This window comes from Alosa pseudoharengus, unplaced genomic scaffold (assembly GCF_046254945.1).
Source record: "Alosa pseudoharengus isolate Yale_2024_CS ecotype anadromous, Long Island Sound unplaced genomic scaffold, YU_APseudo_1.1 YU_APseudo_1.1_scf_8, whole genome shotgun sequence".
In the NCBI taxonomy this organism is placed as follows: Eukaryota; Metazoa; Chordata; class Actinopteri; order Clupeiformes; family Clupeidae; genus Alosa; species Alosa pseudoharengus.
The window spans coordinates 16,555,018-16,582,986 of NW_027468870.1; the positions used below are offsets into that span (position 1 = coordinate 16,555,018).

At 41.3% G+C, this 27,969-nt stretch overlaps 1 protein-coding gene across 1 annotated transcript; it reads right to left on the reverse strand.

Moving 5' to 3' along the window:
- Window positions 1-639: 639 nt before the first annotated feature.
- ar (androgen receptor) lies at window positions 640-27,958 on the reverse strand. Its single transcript, XM_076274896.1, has 9 exons — window positions 27,666-27,958; window positions 20,092-20,243; window positions 18,983-19,099; window positions 11,859-12,143; window positions 11,057-11,201; window positions 7,868-7,998; window positions 6,995-7,146; window positions 4,791-4,961; window positions 640-645 (listed from the first exon to the last, which is right to left on the reverse strand). Exons 1-9 carry the CDS (start codon window positions 27,941-27,943, stop codon window positions 640-642), a joined length of 1,437 nt encoding a protein of 478 aa, XP_076131011.1. The 5' UTR covers window positions 27,944-27,958.
- Between the last annotated feature and the right edge of the window lie 11 nt (window positions 27,959-27,969).

Genomic DNA, 27,969 nt, shown 5'->3' on the forward strand with positions numbered 1-27,969 from the left:
AAACAGAACACATGGTGAAATATTATTCATATTAATGTATCAGCGAGATGATAATTGAATTACCTGTTGTTGTCTGTGCCAGTCACCCGCTGAGAGTATTTTGAGTTGGCAGCAGTCAGGCTGTGGGCCTGACAGCTTCGCAAAGAAAATGGGAAAAAATCCTCCATCTTAAAACCCACTCATTGTGTGAGCTAAAGTACATCCCTATCTCTCTAGGGCAGGTTAGAGTAGCCATGCACCTGCTTGACCGCCCCTACCCACCACCTGACACGCACACTGTAACATCTCTCTGTGCTTGCTTCACCATATCATTGTCAGTATGAACTTAGTGACACATTACAAAACCATACCATTTTTTTTATTATTTAAATGCAAACAACAACAATAAAGACATTAAAAATCTTGATTTAAGACAAGTCAACACAGCAAACATGGATCACCTCAACTGCTGGTACAGTGGTACAAATGAACAGATTAAGGGACCTGGCAGTTTTATGCAACTTAACTACATCTATGTGGAATCAATACATACATACACAGAGAGCAAAGAGAGAGACTATAAACATACAAAGGTTGGATAAGAAATGTCATTTGTATAGCAAGAATTTCCTTCCATGTAGTTTCAATGGACAAAACATGTTAGAACTGCAAACACAGGAGAACACAAAAACACACAAAAACATCAATTATACAAAGTGTGGAAGTCACATTGTAAAAATGCAATACTAATCAGTTTCATATATCATTTAAGTAACAACAGAAAATGTTAAACTATTAATCGTTAGTCTTTGTTTTGTTGTTGTTGTTGTTGCTGACAAAACCAAATAAAATTAATCTGTACAAATGGCAAACCCACATCAGTTTTTACAAAATCTCACCAAGCCTTACTGATAACTACTTTCAGGTACAAATGTTCCAAATTGTATGGAATTACAGTGCATTCTTTTTGTTGTTGTTACATATATTTTAATATGTACCATTTCTATTTTTGATGTATACAATAAATCAATGTATATTCAGATATATACTGCCTATAGAGAATAAATACCAATCTACAATCTGACATTTACTAGAGCATGTTTTGTCTGCAATTATATTTACTAGAGCAATTTTTGTCTGCAATTATATGTTCTTCAAAAAACTGAAAATCACCTGATCCTACGGCCTCCCATGACTGAACATTTATCAGAGAGGCACTGAGGCATTTTATGAGAACATTTTTGACATAAAATTATCTTATTGCTTGTAGCTAGGAAATATCCTAACTTTTTTTGTTACTTTAACCGTGGCTTAAAGTGTACAATGTATCGTGTCTTATTAGCTTGCTATAGACATTTAGGTTGACCTTCTCTTTCTGGTGCTGTGTGCATGTTTGTCCACTTTGGTTATGAACCTACTGCAAAATGACTGTCTGCTTACAATTATACAGAACTAAAGCTTGAAGCACAGTTCAGGGTTCCCACTAAGAGAAATGTAAAATTCCATTACTTTTCCCTGACAAAACTAAAACTGAATTTCCGTAACCTACAATGAAGGGTACAATATACCGACCAAAGATTTCAGAACAGTTGTGTAGCTTTCAAAAATCTTTTACTTGTTTTAGAGTGGGAGATGAATAAATGGACATTGAATAAACAAAGTTGGACTAACCACAACTGCGCAAGCAAGCAGTAAAACTAATAATCAGAAATACACCAATTCTGAGTGGAAATATATTTGTATTAATGTATTTTGGCAAGTAAATTTTAAACTGTTACAAAAAGATTCTATAGTCTATCAGTTGTGTAGCTTTCAATAATCTTTTACTTTTTTTAGAGTGGGAGATGAATAAATGGACATTGAATAAACAAAGTTGGACTAACCACAACTGCTCAAGCAAGCAGTAAAGCTAATAATCAGATATACACCAATTCTGAGTGGAATTATTATTAGGTTGTATTAATGTATTTTGGCAAGTAAATTTTAAACTGTTACAAAAAGATTATATGATATTCCATGACTTTGCCCCTAAAATTATAAAATTCCCTGACTTTCCATGTCTAGAATAGACTTTCCAAATGTCCATGATATTCCAGAAATTCCATGACCTGTGGGAACCCTAACAGTTACAGTTACAGGCAACTTACAAATTACTGCGCAAACTTTTTGTTCGATTTCTCAAGTGTCAGTGTGTTGTGCCGAAGACTAACTAGTCACTTGACAATGTATATACAACATCTTTTCACATTTTTCAAGCTGCACGTGTTGATTTTTACAATCATATTTTTTGCTAAATTATAAATGTTTGTTAAATAGTACAGAGTGCACTTGTGAATTATAGTGTATGTGCAATCTTTACAAAAAAATAAACAAACCACATTTCACATAACTAAGTGACTACATTTCAATTCTGGCCACAACTATGATTTTGAGTGTTTAGTTTGGCCTCATTGAATTGCTGATTAAAGAATGGATGGCATTAAACAGTACATAACAGTGCAAGTCTACAAATGTATAGGCATGTATGTGTGTTCGGTCTATCAACCCATACTTTAGAAGCCTTCTTCCACCATAAATGGTATTCATCTGAGGCGGTGAGTTCTTCTTAAGTAATGATTACTGGGATTTAAGGTGATCCCTGTGACTTGAAGCAGTAGCATCATGACAGGCAGAGAATGGCTGGTCGCTGTAGTGTGTATACACAACTGGGTGCCACTGTATACTGTTAAGAGTATTCATAGCCACCATAAAGTCACAGCCCTGCGTTTCACTTCTCTCCTCTGTGTAAGTTGTCATCTCTCGTCACCCTCTCTCTCTCACACACACACACACACACGCACACACAAACCCATTCTATACCTATAGCTCTGCCGATCTTACCCTACCAAGAACCCTCCTGTGTGATGACACTTCAAAGGACTAAAGTAGCTTTCTGCACATCTTGGGAGAGGACTGTTAATAATGCGAATGACAGGGAGAGCAACTCAGAGTCAAAAAGACTGGAGATTTATGCACTAATTGGAACATTACAGTAAAAGAGGAGATAACAGGCTGACTTAAAAGAAGATTTCAATCTAACGGAATACAATTAATTATCAATTAGTACTTAAATGTATGATTAACAGCATCATTTTTAGTTGCCAGTATATTCTTTATACAAAACTTACTATATCCAGTCTGTTGAGATTTTCAATAGTATCAGGTTATTTAAAAAGAAATGTGTGTCTATCGTGCAATAGTTATTGCTAGTGCAAAGATGACCAAAACCAATCTGATAATACAGTATGTGAACAAAAATAAACGGTGATGATGAAGGATAGCAAGAAAAAAAAGCTACTACTACAGCTACTACTGGTGGTAGAAACACACACACAAAAAAATACAATACACAATATAGTGCACATAAACCACCCACTGGTTTAAACATGTTTAAAAGGTGTATACAAATGCATAATTTAACATCCCTCCATAACAAGACATGAAACAATTACTTGTTTGTGTTTCTCGTTTGTTTCAGTGAGATTGAAAATTCCTCATATGTGACATATAAATCTGTTTAAGACACATAAAAGCTCACCAAATGTCATCATGCAGTTACAGGTAAAAATTTGTTGTACCATGATTGAGAGTGTGTTGGAAGTGGTAAAACATTCTTTACATCAGTCAGTATCTAGAAAATGACATGCATGTAAAAGTGAGTGAGAAGTATCCTGGACTTATAGTATAGTGTAAAATATCTCCCCACAGCTCTGTGGGGATTTCTTAAATTGCCATAGGTGTGTAGATTTGAACAAAATCTAGTTTGGTTCTTATCGGGGCTTTTACTGCCTGAAATATCCGATTTTGTTTACCACGCTCGGAGTTTAGTGCTGGGCTGGTGGGTGCCTATTTTTAACCTTTCTCACGGCACATCAACGGTTAGACGGAGAATTCTCGTCGCAAATCAAAATTCCACGGGAGCTCCAAGCGGATTTGTACACGCAGCCTTACAACACTGTTTACAGCTCTTCGAGTCACGGTAAAATGTATTTTTGGTACATAGCTAATTTAGATACACTTATGGTGTGGGTGCTTGCGTTTCTTTAGGAATCCGCTGTCTTGGTTTGTATAGAAATGAATATTACATACACGTAAGAGGACGGAAATACGGGACGGTTGGTAATAGGTGACGTTCCTATACTGTTGATTACTGTTAAAGACAAAATTTGTCACATTCATTACACATCTGTATTGAACCTCGTCCTTTACCTAAACGGTTCATTAAGAATATGTGTAGTTTTACACCCCTACTAAAACTCCATCAGATAAACACACACACACATTAATGTCCTGCTGATGGTTTCATTTCCCTTTAAAACTAACTGTTCTGTCCTGACCTATCTTGTCTTGTGAGAAAATGTCCTCCATCATTTTTTAAGGAGACCATCTACTGCAATGATCAAATTGGGCTTGGGTATTTTGTTGGGTAGTTTTTTTCTTCTCTCCAAGGATATTCACTTCCCAGAAAAAGGGGCTATAGTGGACAATGAAGATGAGAAAGTCTGAATAGAAAGAAAGGGAGCAAAGAAAACTGAGCCTGTGTGGCTGTGTGTGTGTGTGTGTGTGTGTGTGTGTGTGTGTGTGTGTGTGTGTGTATGTGTGTGTGTGTGTGTGTGTGTGTGTGTGTGTGTGTGTGTGTGTGTGTGTGTGTGTGTGTGTGTGTGTGTGTGTGTGTGTGTATGTCTGTGTGTGTGAGAGTATCTTGTCACTGGGCTCCTATGCCTTTCTCTGGGCAGCAGAACTCAACGGGAGTCTGAAAAGCACATGCTGACCTCACACGCCTGTGGCTTGTGGAAGAGAATCGGCTTGGCCAGGCCGGCCAGGATCTTTGGCACCTGCACTGACACGATCTCGGCCATCATCTCAGGAAAGTTGACCTTGGTGTTCAGAGACTGTGCCCTGACAAATAGGTCAAAGGTGAACTGGTGAAGCTTCCTGACAATCTGCAAGAGCGACAGAAAGAGAAACAGAAACAGAAAGCAAAGAGTATATCTTAAGTATGACGTCTATATTATTAGTGACTGTGGGATGGTATTTATATGGCTTTGCATGGTTTGTAATGTGGATATCGGTAACTCACTAAATACTAGGTCTCTTGTAAAACTGCATTACTGTCATACATAAGTAATATTGGCACAATCAGCTAGGCACACGTTTACTTTCATGTAATTTGAGCAATATTTACTCAGGAGGCACATCCAAACACGCTGTGTCACATCAGAACACAGTGTTGCACAATGCAACATTGTTTGCCCAATGCTTGGGCATTTACAGCCATGTTCACTGTCGACCTGTTTAATTTGCTGGCCAATTTCCATTAGCACACTCCAACCAAGTTGACCTGTGCTCTAATCAAGTCCTGTACTTTCAAGGGTTCTGGGATTACTTACATTGCCCAGGCAATTATTCTTTTCATTTACAAGTCATTTACAGGCAAGCTAGATTACATTCAAAGTAACGGCAGGTCACAGAGAGGTCATAGCGTAGAGCATAAACAAAAAGGATCCATTAAAGGAGAAATCCAGCGAGTTTTCACATAGATCTCCATTCCTTAAAGGAAAATTCCGGTTTTTAGCACTTTAAGGCCCTTTTCTGGTTTGTTTTGGATGAACTAGAGTGGTGGACACCGAAATTTTGACGATTGGTCCTGTCTCGACTTTTCTGACTCGTTTTGAATCGCCTTTGACTTCTCAGGGTGGCTGGCAATGGGCATACTGCAGTAGGCTACTCAAACATGTCCTAAAACAACCCTTAACGTTTGTTTTCAAAACTGTGCAACTCACCGAGTGGTTAGTGTTGTTCGTTGATTATTAAAAGCAAATATATCGGCGCAATGTATGATTTCCAGCCGTCTTATTTGCTATTGTGGAACTAAAAACCGGAATTTTCCTTTAAGGTCACTGTGTACTGCCTGTACGGTAAAAAAAAGAAAACAATCGGTTTTACCTAGCTTGAGTGGCTACAGCCAGCAACTAACGCAGCCAGGCAGCTACAGCGCTACACTCTGGGGGCATGTACTGTACATGGATGGACCGACAGTACTCGGTGACCTAGAGAAAAAGAGATCTGAGAAAACTCGCCAGATTTCTCCTTTAAAGGTGCTCTAAGCGATGCCATTTGTTTTTTATGCTAAAACATTTTATGTCACTTACTGCAAACATCACCTAACCAACCGCTAGCTGTCTGTGTCCTGAATACACTGTTAAAAAAATGCGATCTCTGTGGACAGCCCAGGCTCCAAAAACAGCAACAAAAACAATCTGGGCAAACCTAGTCCATAAAAACATAACAAAACTGTTCCAGCAAATCACAGACAAGATGCGCGTTTAGGAGAGTTTCAATTGCACGGGAGCAGCACGGGAGGGAGGGGGAGTAAGTAGCGAGCTAGCTCTCTGTTTTGTTTGAACGTCAACAGAAGTGACGTTACCCAGCATCTCTTAGAGCACCTTTAAGAGCCATAGCATAAGTGCAACATAAGTGCAACATAAGTGCAACATAAGTGCAGCATAAGTGCAACTTAAGTGTATTTGAAGAGTTATTTGAAGTAGGCTAATCTTTATGTTAATCAACTTGTACATCCACCTTACCATCTAAATAATCCAATAGATTTCAAAAGAGAACAACATTTGGATGAGGCTATCATAACCTAATGCTGAATTAATTGTTGATTGGGTGCTTTACTAATTGAAGCCATCCAGCCCGCTAGATAATGCATGTAACAATGCCGGAATATGGTCCTCACTTTAGATAATGGTGGTCACCATCTGTTTTAGTGCACCACTCACTTGACAGTCAGCCCTCAAGACATCTAAAAACAGTATATAAAATGCATAAGCATAATAGGAAGGAAATTCCCTTTTCCAAGCTGTTATGTACGGATAGTGACACACTACTAAGCACAGGTTAGATGAAAACTCAATGCAGTTTGGTTAGACAAAACAAAATGTATGTCAAGTATGTCAAAAAGGTGACATGCCGGTTGCAGGGAGTCCATAAGTTGGGCGAGCTGGCTGAAGCGTTGGGCACAGTTAGTTGTCCTGGTGTCACTTATCAAGCGATTCAGCTCATTGATGTAGGTCAAACGCAATTCGTCAAAATACCTCTGAGTCTTTAGACCCTCCGTTGGAACTGCAACCCAAAAGACAGGTGGATAGCGAGTGAGAACAAGAGACAGCACAAGAGTGACAGAGAAATTGTATCATTTCCACACATTACGGGAGCAGGCAGCAGTGGTTAAATTGCTGTATGAGACTTTTGGAAATGACTCCCCTGTTTAGGTGAGAGGAGCATATGTCTGAGCTCTCTTGTCTCTTGTGCAGTCTCAGCAGCAATTGTGCTGTGTGTTCCTGTACAAGGGCAAGATGCCATAGCTGATCTCTAAGAATCTATAGATATTTAGGTCTAACCAGACCAAATTATACAGGCTTGAGGATTATGTCATATGGAAGAGGCTATTAAAACGGGAGGTTAGATGGCCTTGGAATTGGATATTTTGCCTCAAAATAAAGCTGCACCAAGTAACTCATTAATATCTTAGTTGTCCACTAATAATGATAGTAAACAGAATATCTTTTTGATGTGGGCAGTACAAGACATTTGAGGAAATTATTTTGGATTTTGGAAATACTGATTTACATTTCTAAGCATTTTCTGACATTTAATGATTAACTATTAACAGATTAAACACTGAAGTCATTAGTCATTAGTTACAGTCCTTATGCCTGAATGCACTTTTTTGGCTAGAGGAGAACTTCTGGGTTGATATACCAACATGGTTACACACAGGCTTCCCATTAATGACTTTATGTGTGATCCAGTGTTATAGCTCAGGCTTGAGAGAGAGACTCACTGATGCTAAAGAGTATGAGGGCCTTCATGCAGAGGAACTCCTCCTCTGTCACCTGCAGGAGCACAAACTCCTGGGAGAAGTGCTTCATCTGCACACACTGCTCGTACATACTGGAGATGTGCATTCTCCGACTGCAACAGAGAGAGACAGAGGGATGGAGAGAGAGAGAGAGAGAGAGAGAGAGAGGAGGAGTGGTTATGGGAGGAAAGGATACAGAAGAATGAGGAATGGTATAAATAAAGTGAGGGTTACGTCAACAAGGTCAGGTGTGTGGTGCTTGTTTCTAGTAGCATGACAGGTAAATGTGAAACAGACATGTAAACTTTGCTAGCACAGCCAACTGTGCTAATGACTGTCCTCCAGTGATGTAGTACTCGAGTCCGGTCTCGAGACCGATTTCTGCTTTCTCGGACTCGACTCGGACTTGTTCCTTCAAAGACTCGGTCTTGACTCGGTCTCGGACCACAGTGGGAGGAGAAGGACTCGTAATTTCAGACCGAGTCCTCGAGACCAACACATTTTTTTATGTTCATATAAAAAAAATTGAAAATGAAATTTCACGGTGGCCACGTCTTTGCCCCTTGTGTTGGCCTTGGTGCCCCCTTCTTTCAATATTCTGCTTTGAGCCTGTTTAATACCGATTTTTATTCAGCCTATAGCCTGTCAAAATAATCTCAGCATCACAGCGCAAACTAATTCAGTCTTACACAGTGGAGAAAATTACAGGGCATGGCAAGACAGAAAGTGCGTCCAAATTCACCCATTCTTAGTTGAAATACTCGCAATCACTAAGCCTACTCATCACACAGACACATGTATCACATCACGTGCTTTTAAACGATGTTAGCCGCTAACTGCTGTGGTGAACGGTTCGCGAGAAAAGTAAATAATATAATTAAATGTAATCATAACGTCTACATAAGGTGCTACACCCATCTCCCTACCCATTCATCTCGGTGGAATACTTCACGAACCCTTCGTTCAACACATGACAAACCATATATCAGAATAAACAGCAGACCTTACCGAACACAAAGGTGTAAAGCAGTCCCCTTTACAGTAAGCCGTTCCAGACTATTCCGGTTAAATTAAAAATGTAATCTGCAGCAAGGTCTACGATCATGTCTCCAACTTTGGTCTTTAGGTTTCAAAATGTGTTTAAATCTTCATGATTTCATAACAGGCCAAATACAAAATAAATGTTACAAATATTGCCTAGATATAGGTAAATATTAAAATCAGAGGATATACAGCTGAGTAAAAGTTTGTGAAAGGAGTCTTAATGATCAAAAAATGCTAAGCATGCATCAAGGCTATTTGAGTTTCTTAAAGCTGAGCTGTGCTTAAATTGTTCAATACATGATTCCATAACAGGCCAAATATAAAATAAATATAAATATGAAATATAGCCTAGACATCTAAATATTAGATGATCAGATGATTTACAGTTCTATGTAATATGTCATGTTTCATGTTTTTGTAATTTTTCATACAGTGATGCAGGTCTACTGCTGTGAATAGGCTAAATACAACTTTGATTATTGTTATAGCCTACTACTGTACAGTATAGTTAACTTTGGCCTTGGTGTCCTGACATGTGGCCTTTGTGCCCCCCACCAAATATGCCCAACTGAAGGCCAAGTGGCCTTGCCCCTAAAATGGTGAAATTCCAAGCCTGGGCCTAACTGTTGATTATTAATTGGGGTGATTTTAAATCATGAATATGAAAACTGACATGTTTTTATGGTCTTGGTCTCGACTCGGGTCTCGACTCCTAAAGGACTCGGTCTCGACTCGGACTTGCTTCCTCAAAGACTCGGTCTTGACTCGGACTCGACTGTATTTGAAAACCAACGGACTCGGTCTCGACTCGGTCTCGACCCTTCAAAGACTCGGTCTTGTCTCGGACTCGGCATAGGCGGTCTCGTCCCCATCACTACTGTCCTCTTCACTGTATCAGAGTGGGCAGAATAAATGTCCCATTCACACAGTTAGCACATTGCTATTTTGTGCCAACAGCTGGTTGTATTGTGGAGTCCTTTTTAGTACATACTGTAAATCAACTTGCTAAAGGATATCTGATGATACAAAAACAAGGAGACCTGCCATTACAGCTAACAAAGCTTTTCAAGAGGTCAAGATGCCAAGATACCAGTCGATTCAACAGAGCAGTAAACCTGTTAAGCTTTTGGCAATCATTCTAAAAACCATATCTAGCTACTAAATACCACACCTGGCCGCATACGATATGTATGCTAATCATTGATGCTTATGAACCAAACCTTTTTTTCACACCCACATCAGAATTATTCTTTTACACGGGAAATTTGTTTACAAACACATTTTCAAATTTGTATGTTTGTGTGGATGTGTGTGATCTTATCTAGATGTGCTGTGCTTTAACTCTGCTTCTGAACAGCTAGTTAGAGTTAATGAGGCAATTATGATCAATGAAACAGACAAAGCTAAATCCATTAGATGTGATTAATGAATACTTTGCCAGAGTTACTGACACAACTCAAACAATGCATACAACAGTGTGAATTTCCACTAGAAAATAACTAAATGAACAAATGCACACCATAGCAATACAAACCTTGAAGTCCTTTTCTTGAAATGAAATAACTATGACAGACAGAAAGGTGAGGTTTTAAGGAGAATATTGTGGTATACTCTTTTAGAAAGCCTTACTCTCCAGCATAATATGAAGAAATTTGATTGTCACTTTTGGGACCCTCAGAGGTAGAGGCCAGGGAGGGCACTGCTAAGAAATGAATCCAATCTTCTCAGGCGGTGCCAGTGACAAAGAAGCACAAAGATGGAGACTCACCCTCATCAGACTGCATGTATTATGAATCAGTGGCCCAACAGCAGCAGTGGGAGCATGGCAACTTATTTACAGGAGACATAGGACATCTGTCTGTGTGTCCATGTGTGTGCTTGAGTGTGTGTGTGTGTGTGTGTGTGTGTGTGAGTGAGAAGAAGCGGGACAAGACATAGAAAAAGAGAAAACATCAGAGAGAGAGAGATAGAGAGCGAGCGAGCGAGAGAGAGAGAGAGAGAGAGAGAGAGAGATAGAGAGAGAGAGACAGAGCACCAGAGACTAGGCCACAGTTAGAACTTAAGAGCAGACACATCATTTCACCGGATGCCTGAGACACAGACGAGGGGAGTAGGAGCTGCACTCACTCATTGAAGATGAGGTCAGGAGCAAAGAAGAGCATCTGGGCATCGGCGTTCTTGTAGGACCTCCAGCCCATGGCAAAGACCATCACTCCCATCCAGGCATGCTGGATCATGGTCATCTGGTCATCCACGTGGAGATTACGAAACCCTGACACACAAAACATATGACTGGGTAAAACTTGAATTGTACAATTGATTTCTGCCATAAACATACATGGCATTTTATTTCTTTATTTCTTACATACATGCCATTATATTTCTTATATGTGTATTAAGATAAGGCTTTTATACACAGGGGCTGGCTGTACAGCGATACACATGGGCAGAATGTGTGCTTTCTCTGTATTAAGCCTATTCCACAAGAGCAATAGACATGTTTGCTTGTGCTCCTCATGTTGATTTTCTACGGCGTGCTTCTGCGTTGTGTCATTTTTGTTTGGTGAGGCGGAAGGTGAGGTACAGGGCATGGCGTCTCTTCTTAGACGATCCTCTTACCTGCTTCATATTGCATGACAAGTTTGAATATGGAACACTGAAAACAGATATGTGCCGCATCCAGTGACAAAACACAAAGGAGCTTTTTTTTGTTTTTTGTTTTAGGATGGACCATCCCAGAAAAAATTGGAAAAGGAAAGTGAGGCTTACAGTAAATACGTATTTAACCGAAAATATACGGTAGAGATATAAGAAGTTCTATGTTTGTGTACATTCTCTCTCCTTCCTCTGTGTGTCTATTTATGTGCTGTGTGTGACCATATGTGTGTGTGTGTGTGTGTGTGTGTGTGTGTCAGAGTGCACTATTTACCTGGCAGTCCTTTGGCCCACTTGACCACCTTGACGAGCTGCCTTTCGCCGAGCTCGTTAAGGCTGGTGAGCAGAGCGGCGGCTGAGTCGGGCTGACTGTGGTCGTGGCCGGCGTTGACCACTTCGGGCTCGATGGTCTGCAGGATGTTCAGGAAGACAGCCTGGGAGTGGAAGGAGAGCGCGGGCTTGGGGGAGACCACCTGGGGGGCCTCGGCGGGGCCCTGGGCCACCGCGCCCTCCTCCTCCTCGGCTCCCTTCAGCTGGCCGATCTTCTTCAACTTGCGGGCTTTTAGGATGGAGGGACAGAGAAAGCGGCAGTTTTGTTTGATTTGTCAGCCGTTTCACGTTTCAGTGAAATGTTGATATGAATCTAAATTTCCTCTCTTTCCCTCACTTTTATTTACAGACTACAGCACAAACGCACGCACACGCACACGCACACACACACAAATACACACACACACACACACACACAGACACACACACACACACACACACACAAACACACACAGACACAGACACACACACACACACTCACACACACACACACACACACACACACACACACACACACACACACACACACACTCACACACACACACACACAGCTATTTTATGGTTAGGTTGGAGGTCAGCCCACTTAGACAAAAACAGCACTAGTGCTTTAGACTGGCACAAAACACAATTCCTACAATTCCCTTTTACTTTGTCATGGCACTGAGCCTGAACACATGTGTTGTGTGTGAGTGTGTGGTGTGTGGTGTGTGTGTGTGTGTGTGTGTGTGTGTGTGTGTGTGTGTGTGTGTGTGTGTGTGTGTGTGTGGCATGGTTACAGAGGCTTGCACAGTAAATTAAGCCCAAACAATTACAGTGCTATACACTGTGCCAGCAAACTAATGTGGACTAATCCCACCATTTGATAACAGATGCACAAAACATCCCCCCTCCCATTCAACACATTCAAAAATTAAAAAAAAAAAAAAAAAATCAGTTTTGGGGTGATGGGATTAGGGGCGCACTATTGGCCATAGCACTGCCCAAAAATGGTTATTGGCTTGAATGTGATGCCTGATCTACAGTTTGCATGATGGAAGACTCTAAAGCCCGGATTTTCTCTCTAGACGAATGAGAGGAGGGCGAGGGAGACAAGCCATTTCCTGACCGGGCGTACGGCCACATAGTTCCTCCTCCCTTCCAAGATGCTCAATGGCTGCACAACTGCTGGAACTGAGGAATTGCAGCAATGCAGTAATAAAATGCAGAACCTGGATCAATGCATGGAGGATCATATTAGTGAAGTGGGCTTATGTATAAATAACCTGTTGCTCTTCACAAGTCTAAAGCAGTTCTGGGAGTTTTGCAAATACTTGATACTGTGATGATATGATAGTACCATCACACTGCCAAGGCTTCGACCAGAGACTCACACAAGCTACTTGAATGAGTTTAAGGTTTTAGTGTATTTTACAGATAGCCCACCTATGTGGTGAATATTAGATGCAAAATGTATCTGTAAATACCTAATACTTAAGAATGTATTTGTACCTATAGAGTTCCTATAGCATTGAGACTGTCCCAGATCTGTACAAGCTGGGAATAAGGATGGACTCTGAGACACTGTACTAAGATCCCTTTCAGCATGTTTAATTGGTCTGTTTGCTTAACAGCAACTTTAATTTACCTCTTTGCCTTTAACCTATTCTTCATTCAGTGGGGGTATCAGTAAGCAAGTTCCTTGTTCCAGTTGGGTGCTATGGAGTTCCAGCTGTCCTGATTTAATGGTTAATTCTGAGGCTGATGTTGCTATTCTCTCTCTTTCTCTCTCTCTCTCTCTCTCACACACACTCTCTCACACTCACACTCACTCTCCCTCTCTCTCTCTCACACACACACTCTCTCACACTCACACTCTCCCTCACTCTCTCTCTCTCTCTGTTGATCGCAGTTGACAACATTACATTATCTATTCATAGTAGTGTCTACCACTCACTTTAAAGTAATGGGAGCAAATTTGCAAATGCAGACCTGTTTTAAGAGGTGTCAGCTGAACGGATGTCAGTACGCCAATGGGCTGTGCCAGATGCCTTAAACGTGAAGATGTAAAGCTTTCCCACCAACGCGACAACTTAACTAGGTCTCGTGGTGACATAAAGGCTGTTGTGGGTGGTCCTGCCTGTACAGATGGGTGAGCCATAACACCCACTTCTACCAGTCACCTAATGTGCACGTGTTCAATAACTTACTACTCACAGACACGCACAAACACGCACACACACACACACACACAAACAAACATCCACACCCACCCACACACACACAAGATTTAAAAGCCCCTGCTAAGGCTGACAATGGTATAGTAACTCCAATAGAGATTAATAAGGTCTCATCCCTCAGCTTTCCACTACACTCCCTGGGTAAATGCCATCTGAGTGTACAGTCTCATTTAACAAACACACTCACACACATACACACATCTGACTGCACACATAGTGCAAACAGATCTCTCTCTCTCTCTCTCTCTCTCTCTCTCTCCATCTCTCTCCCTCACCCTCTCTCTTGCATCATCTGATTACTGGGATACAAGGTCAGAGGGCTATCATTATTATATCCAGTTGAATGTGAGTAGAGAGGGAGGGGGGATGACTCCTCTCCTCTGACCAAGAGATTCCAATTAGCTGGCAATGGTCGGCCATGAGACTTTATACAATATGAAATGAGAATAAACTGTCCCCTGACCCCATTCTCACACCTTCAGTACAGTCACACATTCACACAATCTCCCCACCTGTGGCTCTCTTTTCTAATCCTCTCGTATGTAAATGTTATTTTTACCTGTTAATAACAATGGGGCACAATTTTCAAACTCAGAAGAGCTCCAACTGGGGCTGGGACAAAGAGCAGCAGGAAATAGCACCATGCTTCAAACACATCTTAGGCAGATAAAAACCTTACCCGTGGACGGGGTAGGGACGTTGTTATGGTAACACTCAGATGAAGTCACTAAGTGAGGCAAATGTGTGACAATATGACAATATGGGGTCATATTGACAAATCTTCAGTGTGTGTGTGAGAGAGAGAGGGGGGGGGGTGTTTTTCTTAACAGCATCAAAACTGAAGCTTAATCAATAACTACGTAAGAGCCTTTAAATAAGATTTCTAAGCAAAGGAGCTCTTCTGAGAAGAGGTGCTTTCTCAGTCATTTCAAACAATATCATAAACTCCAAAAGTCATAATCCAGCAATTATCAGAGGAAGCTTAGCAAACCAAGACTGTTGAAACAGCACGGGTGTCTGATTTACCAACGGATAATATTTATATCCCGTAATTAATGAAACAGTCAATTTTATCAGCTCTGAGGGAGAGATGATTAGAAAGTTTTGCCAGTGTTGCTGCACAGGTGGATTGCGGGGAGCTAGTCAGCAGTGAAGTCAGGTTGCGCTGACCTTTTTATGCACGCCTGCCGCCTACGTTGACTTAATGTCAGTGTACACACGGCAATCAAATGGCCTTGGGATCATTAGCTTTTACCAGAGATCTCCCCCTCTCTCTTTCTCTCCGTCTCTCTCCTACATTCAATTTCTCTTCACACACAAATGCTGGCTACTCTAACCTTATGAGGGCGTGGCTGCCCGTGTGAACTGGTTTCTTCACGGCTAATGTCAGAGTGACCCACAGGAATCTCTGCAATCATTTACCCACTCCACTCTGACCTTGTAGTATCTGCTACTACACACTCACTGGCACCCACATGCACGCACATGCACACGCACATACACACACACGATGAAAGTTTTTTTCCATCCACATTCACACAGAAAGCATTTTTGCTACTACAGACCAAAACTTGACCAACATAAAAATTTAAAATAATGCAACAGCACACAAATTCATTGCATAATGGTGTTTTCATTTCAAATTCTAACATACTCACAAATCAACACCAAAATGCCTCAATAACTCCATAATGGGCACATATGCATTCCACATGAAGCTTATGCCTAACCATGACCAGCCTGCATGGAATTACTGACAAATTACTGACCACTTACCATCTGAAATCTTTTCGTCAATCTCATCATTTAAGCCATCAGAAACTCCGAGAAGCTCAAAGTCAGGCATTGAGCATTGCTCAAAAGGGATATGCACTACACGGACGACGTTTACTGTGAAATCCTTGTCCAGTGCTGGCTTGATGAGCGAATACTGTATAGTGTAGCTTACCAAGAAAAAACTAAAAAGACAAAGCTCATGTGGACAGAGACTGAGATAGCCAGACAGATATGAGCAGAGAGACAGAGACACAGATCAAGTCACAAAGACCCAAAAAGCGAGTTCTATTGTGCAGACCATACCGATACAGAATGCGACATGAGTGCTTGATTAGGAATGTTTCTTGGGTCGATGCCCATTAGTATCGTCTTGGACACCAACTCGCCAAGCCGCTGGCAAGTATGGGCCAACAGGTTGCTATGAGGCATTTGAACAGAGCTAATTTCCCTCACGGGATCAAAAGAGTATATATACATAATTCTGTTCACTGCCCTGTGCCATCTTCACTCATTAAGCACAGCAGGAGTTAGCAGGATTGTGTTGCCTTTTGTGTCTTATCTCAGTAATTAAATACAATATGAAGATAGCATCCTTCACATCTCATTTCTATAGCAAAGGTGATTGCAATGTTGTGTGTGTGTGTATGTGTTTATACATTTTTGCTTCTATGCACCTGTGTGTGCGTGTGTGTATGTGTGTGTGTGTACAAATTTGTGCACAAGACAAGTCTGAAACAAGAAAGAAAATATACCTTGGTGACTCCCAAATAGTGCGCACACTAGATGCTGCTCCCAAACTGATTTAATGCACACACTAGCAGCAGTCATTATAATGCTTCAGTGCTGTGATATAAGTAAGGGATAACGGCCACCAAGGTGTCCTGTCCACCTTGAAGACCGTTATCCTGCTTATCACCCGGTTGCCAATAGAGGCAATAGTTATGCCTTTATAGAACACAATGGAAACACGTGGTTTCGTTTTAAAAAAAAAGCAACTTTTTTAGTTTGTTGTGCAACTTTCTTTGGCCCTATAACAGCGATAGCATGGACAGTTACTGTAGCTTTTTTACAGTTGATTCCATAGTTGTGAAGCCTTCTTCCAGGCTCCACCGTCGTCCTACTATGGTTGTTATAGTTACCATTCATAAGCATTGATATGGAACGGTGATGAAACTTTTTTTAGCAGATCTACTTCATAGGTGTCCTGTTATTCAGAATTAATAGCCACCCCACCAGCGACCCCATCAGAAAAGAGTATTTCTTTTTCCCGGGTGATAAGCATCATTATCTACCTTATTTGAATGATGGTCTGCATGGGTTTACAGTAATTATGGCACCGATATAGTGGTAAAATAATATGATTTCCATCAAATTGCTGACAGATTTCTGAGTAAGAGCCTTGCTGACACCAGAGCGAGAGCAGTGAAAAGACAGAAAGGAAAAGTGGGAACAAGATCACCAGTCATGACAAGGTGCGATAAAGACACTAGGGAGCAAAAGACGGAGGAGCCGGGGAACCGAAAAGAAGGGAAAAAAACAGCGGTGTGGTCCGGGAATGAGAGCAGGGGAAGATGGCACGCTACGCCATTTTTAGCTAGTTGGGCCTTTTATGAAGCCCAGTGAAAGGAGCAGAGGGGAGAGAAAAGGAGCTCTTTTATGGGGAGTTAAAGGAGAACCAGGCAGAGGAGAGTTTTCAGGGGGATCTTCAGAGGCAATCAGCACATTACAGCATTACGTCGCATTTCCCCCAACCACCACCACACACACGCGTGCACCACCCTCTACCCCCACCCTCTTCCAGTGGCTGGTGGCCAAATTACCCCCCATTCAGGGACTGTTATCCTCTTCTAGTGCAGAAGTCGTTTTTGCCCGTGACATCCCCACCGCACTCCACCAACACACCATTCGCAGCACACCGACGAGGGTGAAAATTGAATAGAGGACTAAGGCTGGCACTGTGTGAGTGTGTGTGTGTGTGTGTGGGGGGGGTGAATTACTGGCAGGCTGTGTGGGGGGCTATGAGTAAAGGAATGAATTAATAGCTGCTTTCAGACCTATGTGTAAGTCCGCATACTCTGCGGATGTCAAGCGGTTGGGCCGTATATCTGAACAACATAACCGGCCATTTGGAATTCTGAACTTAGCCGGCTGTTACACAACTCCTCTCGAAGTAGGCTATTTCCGACAGACATTATGTAAATGAGCTTGTGTCTGAACGAAGCAAAGAACATGCGGAGATTCTGTTCATGTGCGTGTTCAACCACGTTCAACCTGTTCAACCACACGGAGATTCTGTTAATGTGCATTGGTGTCATTCACACATGTGACCGCATAATGTCAGCATTTTAGCATCATATCTGAATCACCCGAAGGGTCAGACCTCCGTTTGACAAAGCGCCGCATATACTGCGGAGGACATGAGGTCTGAAAGCAGCTAATGAGAAGGACATCAGAGACCACTAGTGAACTAGTGAAGTACTACATAAATAATACGGTCTTACACCCACACAACTGATTTACAGACTTAATATTGTACTGAGATCAAGATTTGAAGAGTAAAAGAGGTGGTGTTTGTGTGTTTGTGTGTGTGTGTGTGTGTGTGTGTGTGTGTGTTTGTGTGTGTGTGTGTGTGTGAGAGAGAGAGAGATAGAGAGAAAGATAGAGCCGTGTGATCGTGTGAAAGTGAGTGAAAACAGAAAAATCGCAGGAGCTTTTTTTCTGCCAAGAACCTGTTTTTTTTTTCCTGACATGAATTCTAGCATCAAAGTTTCTCTCTCTTAACTCCATCAAAACAGCAGAGCTGTAATATTGTGATCCTGGTGGTCAAGCTAAATGAAAGTACGCTAAAACCTGCAGCTCCATGATTGCTTTGCACAAGCTCTGAATATATCACTCCTTTAGAACCACTGCTTGTGATTTTGGTTCTCAGTATGAAGAACTCAGCACTGTGTAGAAAAGAGATACAACGAATCTCTCTTATAGCTCAAGGAAAACTACATTAAGATGGCCAGTGATGGACACTGACCCATTGTATACCTTTGCAGGGATAAACTTGAGATTCTAAACAGTGCTTTACCTCCCAGGCTCATGCCTGCCTCGAAGCATTTCCTCAGCCGACAGGATGGACAGTTCTTCCTCCGCAGTTTGTCGATAGTACAGTCATTTCTACTTGCACAAAGATACTTCTGTTTACCTGACAGTGATAGACAGACAGGTAGAGAGGTTTGTGGGAGAGAGGAGGAGGAGGAGAGGGATAAAGAGATTTCAGTTCAGCTTTCAGTAGATATTTGAACAGTTATGTGTGTTTAATATAAAGGCACACAAAGGCATCCTCTAAATGGCACCCACAAACACACATATTTGTCTCATTAGCAGGACTTATTTCAACCTCCGATGACTGAGTCTTAAGGCCAATTCACACAAGGTATGCGTGTGAAGCGTCGTATTGTGGGATAGAATTCCATTAGAATCATGTAGCAATTTACAGCGCTACCAGAGCAAATTTTAGATAGAACTCATATGTTGCAAATTTTAGATAGAACTCATATGTTGCTGTTAAAACACATTCATCGGAAAGAGGCAAATGATTACATAATGTTGCTCTAATCTTTGACTTAGCATCAGCAGGATCTAATCATTGTCAGGAATGACACAGTTTGCACAATAATGAAAGACTGCGCTAAGGTTAGTCTGAGGTCTCAGTTTCCTATTCCACCTCGCCATGCTCCTCTCTTCCACAGCACTTTCACTTTTCTACCTAGCAGAACTCACGTCACCATAGCAACTTTAGGAAGTCACGACAAAAAAAATAAATATATATTTTAGTCTGTTACTCTGAGACTCCGGTTAGTTCCACTCATGTTGATTTAGGCTTTATTTCACTTTGGAGGTTAACAAGATGACAAAGCATCACCCCTGGTAGCCTAACTGCTTCCAGAACAATAGGAACTACTTGATGAGTATACCTCCAGTGTTTGTTTTGATCAGCTCACATTTATGGGGGATTAAAGTCCCTTTGCGTGAATCAGATACTGACTATGACAGGCACGTAAACCCAAGAGATCACAGGTCAGCTGTTACTATATCATCTACTACGTCACTGCAAATGCAATGTTTAATCTACCAGTGTGTGTGTGTGTGTGTGTGTGTGTGTGTGTGAGAGAGAGATATGTGTGTGAGTTTTACCTTCTGCTGCCCTCTTGAAGAACACCTTGCAGCTGCCACAGGTGAGAGCTCCATAATGGCAGCCTGACGCCTCGTCTGAGCAGATGAGACAGGTGCGGTGAGGCGGGAAAAAAAACTCCATGGGAAACATGTGCTCACGCCCTCCATCAAACCTACACACACACACACACACACACAAAGTCAGAGAGAGAGAAAAAGAGAGAGAAACACACAGACACTCAAACACACACACACGAGTAGCAAAGATGAAGATAATCCAATGATCCGGTTACTAGAAAGAAAACAAATGACTTAATACAGCAGAAATTGTTATGTTATGAAGCTTAGTTTGTGTCAGTAGCGTAACTACCGCCGGTGCAGCCTAAGTCCTACCTAAGGAGTAGGCTAAGGCTAGCATGGGACAAGAACAACTGGGTGGATTGGCCATACTCTCCATAGAGAACAGCAGAGCCATGCAGTTGGGTTTCAATGACTGTCGCGGGGTGGGGGGTGGTGTTGGAGGGGGGGCCCAATGAAAATGCTCGCACTGGGGCCCAGCACAGCTATGTTATGCCACTGGTTTGTGTGATGCAATAAATGTACTTTGTAGTAGTCTAATGTTCTTGGACTGCATATCCAACTAATGTCACTGTAACCTCTTAAATCAACATTGCTTCTGATAAGAGACGATCCCATTACAGTTTCTCAATTTAGTATGTTCATAGTTCAAGCTAATACAAACACATCTATCCCAAAATATTTTTGCAAGTCTGTGCTGATGAGTCTGTTTGTTGCTGTGTGAGTTTGCTACTGCATGTGTGTGTATAAGATGCCATTTAGTCCCTCCTAATCCATTGTGTCATATTCTGGTAAATATGACTATGATAGCTATGGGCCAAGGGTTCTTGGAAATCAAAGAGATGCTCATTGGGAGCTGAATGGGATTAGTACATTATCTGATTGAAGATATAAGACAAATCTTAGTGACTGTGAAGGCAGCATAGATCTTCATGTTCATGTCAAATGACACCTTGTAAGGGAGGGAAGATTTGTGTTTTTCAGTATGTGAGAATTAAAGATTGGGGTATGTTGGAAGCTTATAAGTAAATTGAAAATCTTCTAATCTAGATAATAATGATCTAATAATCAGAATGTCACGTTTCAGCTCTTCACTATTTCACAGTCCTATTTGACAGTACTGGAGTACATCCACACATTATGTAAGGTACTGTATATCTCTTGGAAATGTTCCTCTCCTAAAAATACACTCTGTGAAACTGAGCTACAGACTGATGACCACCCTATACAAACAAACCAGCAAACAAACACACCAACAGACGCACGCACGCGCGCGCACACACGCGCGCGCACACACACACACACAAACACACACACACAGTAACACTCACACTCTTACAAACACAGATGTAGGCTACACACATAAGTATAGTATAAGTATACTCTTTTGATCCCGTGAGGGAAATTTGGTTTCTGCATTTATCCCAATCCGTGAACTAGTGAAAGCACACAGTGAACACACAGTGAGGTGAAGCACACCCTAATCCCCACGCAGTGGGCTGCCGCTCGGGGAGCAGTGAGAGGTTAGGTGCCTTGCTCAAGGGCACTTCAGCCGTTCCTACTGGTCGGGGTTCAAACCGGCAACCCTCCAGTTACAAGTCCGAAGCGCTAACCAGTAGGCCATGGCTGCCACATACAGCAACACTCACACTCTAACAGAAACAGGCGCGCACACACACACCGCATGGACAAATTATATTATATTTGGGATTGGTTTTGGTATTAATTTTGGGATGGTCAACATTGAACATCAAAATCAGTCCTTAGTGGTTAATTAACTTCCTGTTTGAGGTTTCACACAGAATATAGCATTTGTATGAATTGGAGGGCCTATACAACTGCTTCTCATTACACATGGACAGATTCGGAAAGAAAGCTGAGGAACAAGAAAATGAAACATCAGCAGACATGAGCAAGGGTTTATTGGGGTAAGACCATCAACGTGTGTTTGTGCCAGTGAGAAATCAAGGTCAGAGAGAAAGTCTGTGTGTGTGTGTGTGTGTGTGTGTGTATGATGCAGCGAAGGGAGAGACACTTTGTGCAGACATAACTATTAATCAAGGACGCGCAACTTTAAAAGTCAAGGATACAGAAAAGATAAGGTCTAAACTTTACAAAGCATAACAAACTCTTACCATTTCTTTACCTCACTGACAATTCCAGAATTTTCCTTCAGCGTCATCTGTCTGGGTTAAGACTTCAGTGTATCTCTCTGTCTCACCTACTTCGTCTGTCACTTGCATGGGCAGAGAAGCTGTCACTGCCTAGCCACCAGTATATTTTTTTTATTCTCATCCAAGAGCTTTTCAGATACTGGTCAAGTGTAGTATCAGATGTGAGTCACAAATGTAGACAAAGGTCCTGACAAACATAGATAATCTCTCTCTCTCTTTCTCCCTCTCTCCCATATGGCAAACCCACAGGAAAAGAAAGGTGGGGGCTGGCTCGATAGATCCATATCCTTATAGAACTCAAGGGGATGGTGGGGAGTTGCATTAAAAATGAATATGGGTATCATAACTTGACTGAAGGGGCAAGTGTGTGATGTTGGAGATGATGTACAAAATGATTCTTAAATTTTAATGGTGTGACATGATGGATATTTTTTTTTTCCTTTGAATGTGATTGTTTAACCTTTGTTGATTCATATTGTTAATGGAGGTGTTATATTGGTGTAATCATGTAACAAGGTTAGATAGTGGTATAATAAAGAAGTGGTAAACATATATGTTCCTCTCTCTCTCTCTCTCTTACACACACACACACACACACACACACACACACACACACTCATCTTCCTGTGCCATGGACATTAACACTTTATTTATTTAGTTGGGGTATACGTTGTTTGTTGCTGTTCTCTGCTCTGATTAGATGCACTTTCTCCGATTAGTTAATAATGAAGTCTGGGGAGTAGCCTAATCACTTTTGACAGATTTATTAAGCGCCTCTCAGGAAGAGGTATTTCTCTCACCAATGTTGATTATTAAAAAAAAGGCAGTCTCAGTAGATATCAAAAACCTAATCTAATTTAATGAACATGAATGTTGGAGATACTGTATGATAAGCATGATGTGTCAGGACGAAAATTAACTTCTGACTGCTTCAGCATCAAACCACAGAATACAAACAGCCTTCTCTCTTTCTCACACATGGAGCCTGCTGTACATGGTAGCACACGGACAGTGGAGGTAGGGAGAGAGGGAGAAATAATATGATGAAGATGATGATGACCATACCATGCAGTAGCAGTTTAATTTTGTCTTGCTCAGTCCTGTGTATTACCATCAATACTTTATCAATATGATTATGTGTATTTTTTCGAGTGATCAAAGTTTAAAGACGCCCTCCAGTGCAAATCACTTTTTTAAAATGTTTACCTGTCCATATAAGACAGAGATAATCCAGGCATCAGTCATGTGCGTCATGAGAGTAGAGTCAATCACAGAATCAATCCTAGCCTACCTGATGGTGGGACAATTCTTCATAAAGATGTAAGTCAGCTAGCTAATATATCAGCTGCAGCAGCAAATAGCAGGTGGGGTGGGGCCAGGTAGATCCCAATTTCCAAAATGAGGAGGAAGGAGGAGTTACGTTTAAAGAACACATCAACATTTTGTAAATTAGCTCATTCACCATCTCTCCCAGAGTTAGATAATATGATACATACCCTTCTTGTCTCTGTGCGTGTAGTAAGTCAGCCTGATGCACCCCCCATTAGCCTAGCCTAGCCGTGCGTGTAGTCAGTCTGATGCACCCCCCATTAGCCTAGCCTTGATGTGCGTGTAGTCAGTCTGATGCACCCCCCATTAGCCTAGCCTAGCCGTGCGTGTAGTAAGTCAGTCTGATGCACCCCCCATTAGCCTAGCCTAGCCGTGTGTGTAGTAAGTCAGTCTGATGCACCCCCCATTGGCCTAGCACAGTTCATGGTTGGAACTCAAAATGTTGGTGTGTTCCTTTAAACCATTATAAGGCCATGAGGGGATTTTTTCCATACAAAAAACGGAACAGAAAGATTCAGGGCTGTAATACTGTGCAAGTGCTTCTTTAACTGAACTTGAGAGGGAAAGATATTTGGAATGAGTGGGAGCAAAGTTAGGCTTTTTAAATGCCGACTTATTTTTTATTTGAAATGCCACTTATACTTTTACATTTACTGTAGGGTTAACATTAAATACAAACTTTGCATGTGTGTGTGTGTGTGTGTGTGTGTGTGTGTGTGTGTGTGTGTGTGTGTGTGTGTGTGTGTGTGTGTGTGTGTGCTTAACCTGATGCTTCAGATCATTAACATTAAATATAAACTTTGCATGTGTGTATGTGTGTGTGTGTGTGTGTGTGCATGTGTGTATGAGAGTGAGAGAGAGAGAGAGAGAGAGAGACAGAGAGAGAGAGAGAGAGAGAGAGAGAGAGAGAGGTGACAAGATGAGTTGACAGCTCAATTTGAATCCCACTTAGTCCCTGACAATCCCTTAGGTATTTAGGGCATAATTTGCAGTGGAGGTGATTTTAATGAGTAAAGAATGTTCCCTAACTACCAAGTCTCGCTAACTGACCATTAGTGAGGACCCTCTAGAACATTAAGACCCACAAAAAAACAAATAATAACCAATTAAAAACATATTCATTCAAAACATTTTTCCTTGTCAAGCACAATGCGAGTGTCTATGCATGGTGGTGGGGTAATAGTGTGGTTAAGTTACATGTCTTTCGATTAAAAAAAAAAAAAAAAACAGCAATGGGGGGGTTGGGCCTTTGAGCAGTGACCCTTATCCATCCAGCCAGTCTGATAAAACTGCCCTGCCATGGACCATCTGGTGTAACACCAAGGACATTAACAATACTTTAGATTCACCCCTGACTGAGACAAAATGTGATATATACGGTATCCTATGTCCAGAGAGTGGAAACTGACTAAATCTAAGGTAACTTTTTGTAATTCAAACTGATGTTTTTATTTCCTGGGCAGGTTTGTGTGTGAATCTCCCTCCTTCCAATGTTCTGTCTCTCGCCACTCAATATAATATAAGCCAGAAAGCTGGAAGCATTGAAAGAAAAGTTTGAGCAGAGGAACAGCTCTGACTTTATAAAAATGTAGCACTTCTGTTTGCCCAACTGGCGGCATTATAGAGGAAACAAGATACTGGCAACAAGCTTGGGATCTTTGAACGAAAAATAATTAAAGCAGTAAAAACACTCTTGGGCAATGTCAACTTGCAAATCCTTTAATGCTTAAAGAGGGGCCATGCTGTGTTGACCACACACTCGTAGCAAATAGTCAGTACAATACAGGAGAACAGGAGAAGGACGCTGCACCACCTCCTTCCACTCTCTGGCTGCTTTTCTGCCAGTTCCTGACTAATTCTAGACACTGCTGTTTGAACCGTACGCAGACCCTAAGAAGGTTACCATGACCTGGCCAGTTTCCTGACATTGGAATGAATAAATGAAGTGAAAATAACCTGATGCTTATCCAGATCCGATATCCACATAATTTATGTGTGTGTGTGTGTGTGTGTGTGTGTGTGTGTGTAAATGTCTGCTGTGGGTTTGGAGTAGTGGAATAACAGTGATGCGCAGTATGTAGGATTTACAGCCATTTCATAGGGTAGAATTCTCAAATCAGGCCAAGCCTGATCAGGCCAAACTATCAGAAACAATTTTTAAAAACTGTCTAGGCAGGAGGATATCTCCAGACCAAAAATGGTTTGATGTTTTCCATCCACTGTCATTATTCACCCACCTATCCATCTTCCACAAGCACATGGCCAAGATGCATGCCCATGCACACACTTAAGCGCACAATATTCAACTGAAACAAAGTGCATGTGTCAAATGCTCTGGTAAAATATCAACAGTAAAGCAAAGATTTACACTCCCCCTTCTACTGCAGGTAACAAAAAGTAGATCTGAACAAGAGTGTAAACTATTTAGGTTTTGTGATCCCCACATCACTGTTTCAACCGGAGATGGCTGAAGCGTTCACAATGTCTCTCCCTCTTCCTTACTCAGTCATGAATGCATGTGCATGCACACACACATCCCACAGCTCTGTTCTACTGTAATGAGAACAACAATGAGGAGTAAAAGAGAATGGGAGGGTCAACAGGGAAGCAGCCCCCCAACAGCGACAGGACTCTCATGCTGTGGCCCTATTCATGACCACAGTACAGCACAATAGAAGGACCAGCCAATAGGTCTGTAGTGTAAGCTAACAATGGGAGTTGCATCATCGTAGAAACAAATGTGCAAATGTACAAAACCTGATGTCCCACTAACACAGCTTTCCTGTATTCTAGCATATATGGTACACTATTACTACAACTACAATGATCAACATCAATTTAGTCTCCAGGAGATTCATTCATTTCAAAAGAATGAAATAAGCACACAGTGTAAATTCATATTAATATGCTGGCTAATGATCTGCAACATCTCTGACCCTATGAATGATCAAATTATCTGGTATCAATTCACCATTTTAGCTATTTTCCCTTTCTTTTAAACCAAAAAGTTCCAACGTCCAAAATTAAAACACATGTTGCATAAAATGTCATCCTTGCTCAAAACGCAGTCAAAAGATCACAGGTCATAACAGTCCAACCACGTTGTGGTATGCTGTGTTTATGAACAAAGAAGTTTGGAAAAATGCATTTAAAAATTCCTTTTAAAATGATACTTCTGTCCACCTGTGTATTGGTGCAACTGCTTTAAAAGTAAAAACAATATAGGGTAAAACAAAAGTACTTGTGAAGTTTCAATGAATCTAGCAAAAATGGAACACTGATGCAACAATCTCCAAAGACTGCCCATGAATCAATAATATATTTGAATAGAAAACATTCACTTCAAAAAAAGATCCTAACTGGTTCAATGTGAGATCAATATGAAATCAACTTTGTTTTGCTTGTAACTCCAGTGTTTGCTCTGAGCATTTGCAAAATCAGATTCTGATTAAACTGTTTTGGGGGGAAATGTCTATTATGCTGAACTTCTCTTCTGCATTTGCACATGTCATCATTAACTATACAACAACTGGATTTTGTTGTCAGAAATAAAAAATATTTATGCCTACCATAATGATGTCATGCTAAAAGTGTTTTCCAGTGTTGCTGTACACCTCTGGTATCTTGTGACTTTATTTCAGATATCCATCATGCATTTATTTACATATTTCAGCCCTGGAGCCACTAAACTCAATAACTGTTAAAAGCTCTAAATGCTTTTTATTTTCAAAAACTCTGGTATTTATTTAATACGGTTGAGTTACAATTTAAGAGCTTAAACAGGTGGTCTACTGTGTGACTGACATACAAACTGTCAGACCAAGCTTGACTGATTATCCATTACCGTGCTGTGTGCTACTAACTGCACCCCTGAGCTGTCTCTTTGATTGAAGAGTCACTCAATGGAGTCTGTCTACATTACATTTCCCTGAATTAAACTTTTGTTAACAAGCAATAAATTATGTAAGGTCCTCATCTTCATTCAAAATGAGAAAGTGGTAAAAGCTATGTTACCTGCCGTCAGAATACGATGACATGTCCAGCCACTGCCCAACATCATTTTTTACGCATCCAGATGTTGGATAAGACATACGGGACAGCATCCCACTGGCGTACCACTGTTCTGAAGTCGCCCTCTCTCGAGCCATTAGTCCACCATAGTCATATGACTTAGATATGAATGCGGGCTGTGAGCCAGAACAATATGGGTGCATGGTCTGTCGATAGTGTCCATACGGCGCATTACGGTTCTCGGCATATCTGTACGGGTACCCCCAAACTTCTGAGGTCATCGTTTCGGTCTTGATCTTCTTGTTGC

Excerpts from the sequence above, each read along its gene's own strand:
- ar (XM_076274896.1), bottom strand. The coding sequence starts at position 27,943 with ATGACCTCAGAAGTTTGGGGGTACCCGTACAGATATGCCGAGAACCGT. Across the intron at positions 12,144-18,982 it reads GGCAGGCATGAGCCTGGGAG|CCCGCAAGTTGAAGAAGATC; the intron begins GTAAAGCACTGT and ends CCATCCTAAAAG. Across the intron at positions 7,999-11,056 it reads CCTGACCTCATCTTCAATGA|TCGGAGAATGCACATCTCCA; the intron begins GTGAGTGCAGCT and ends TCTCTGTTGCAG.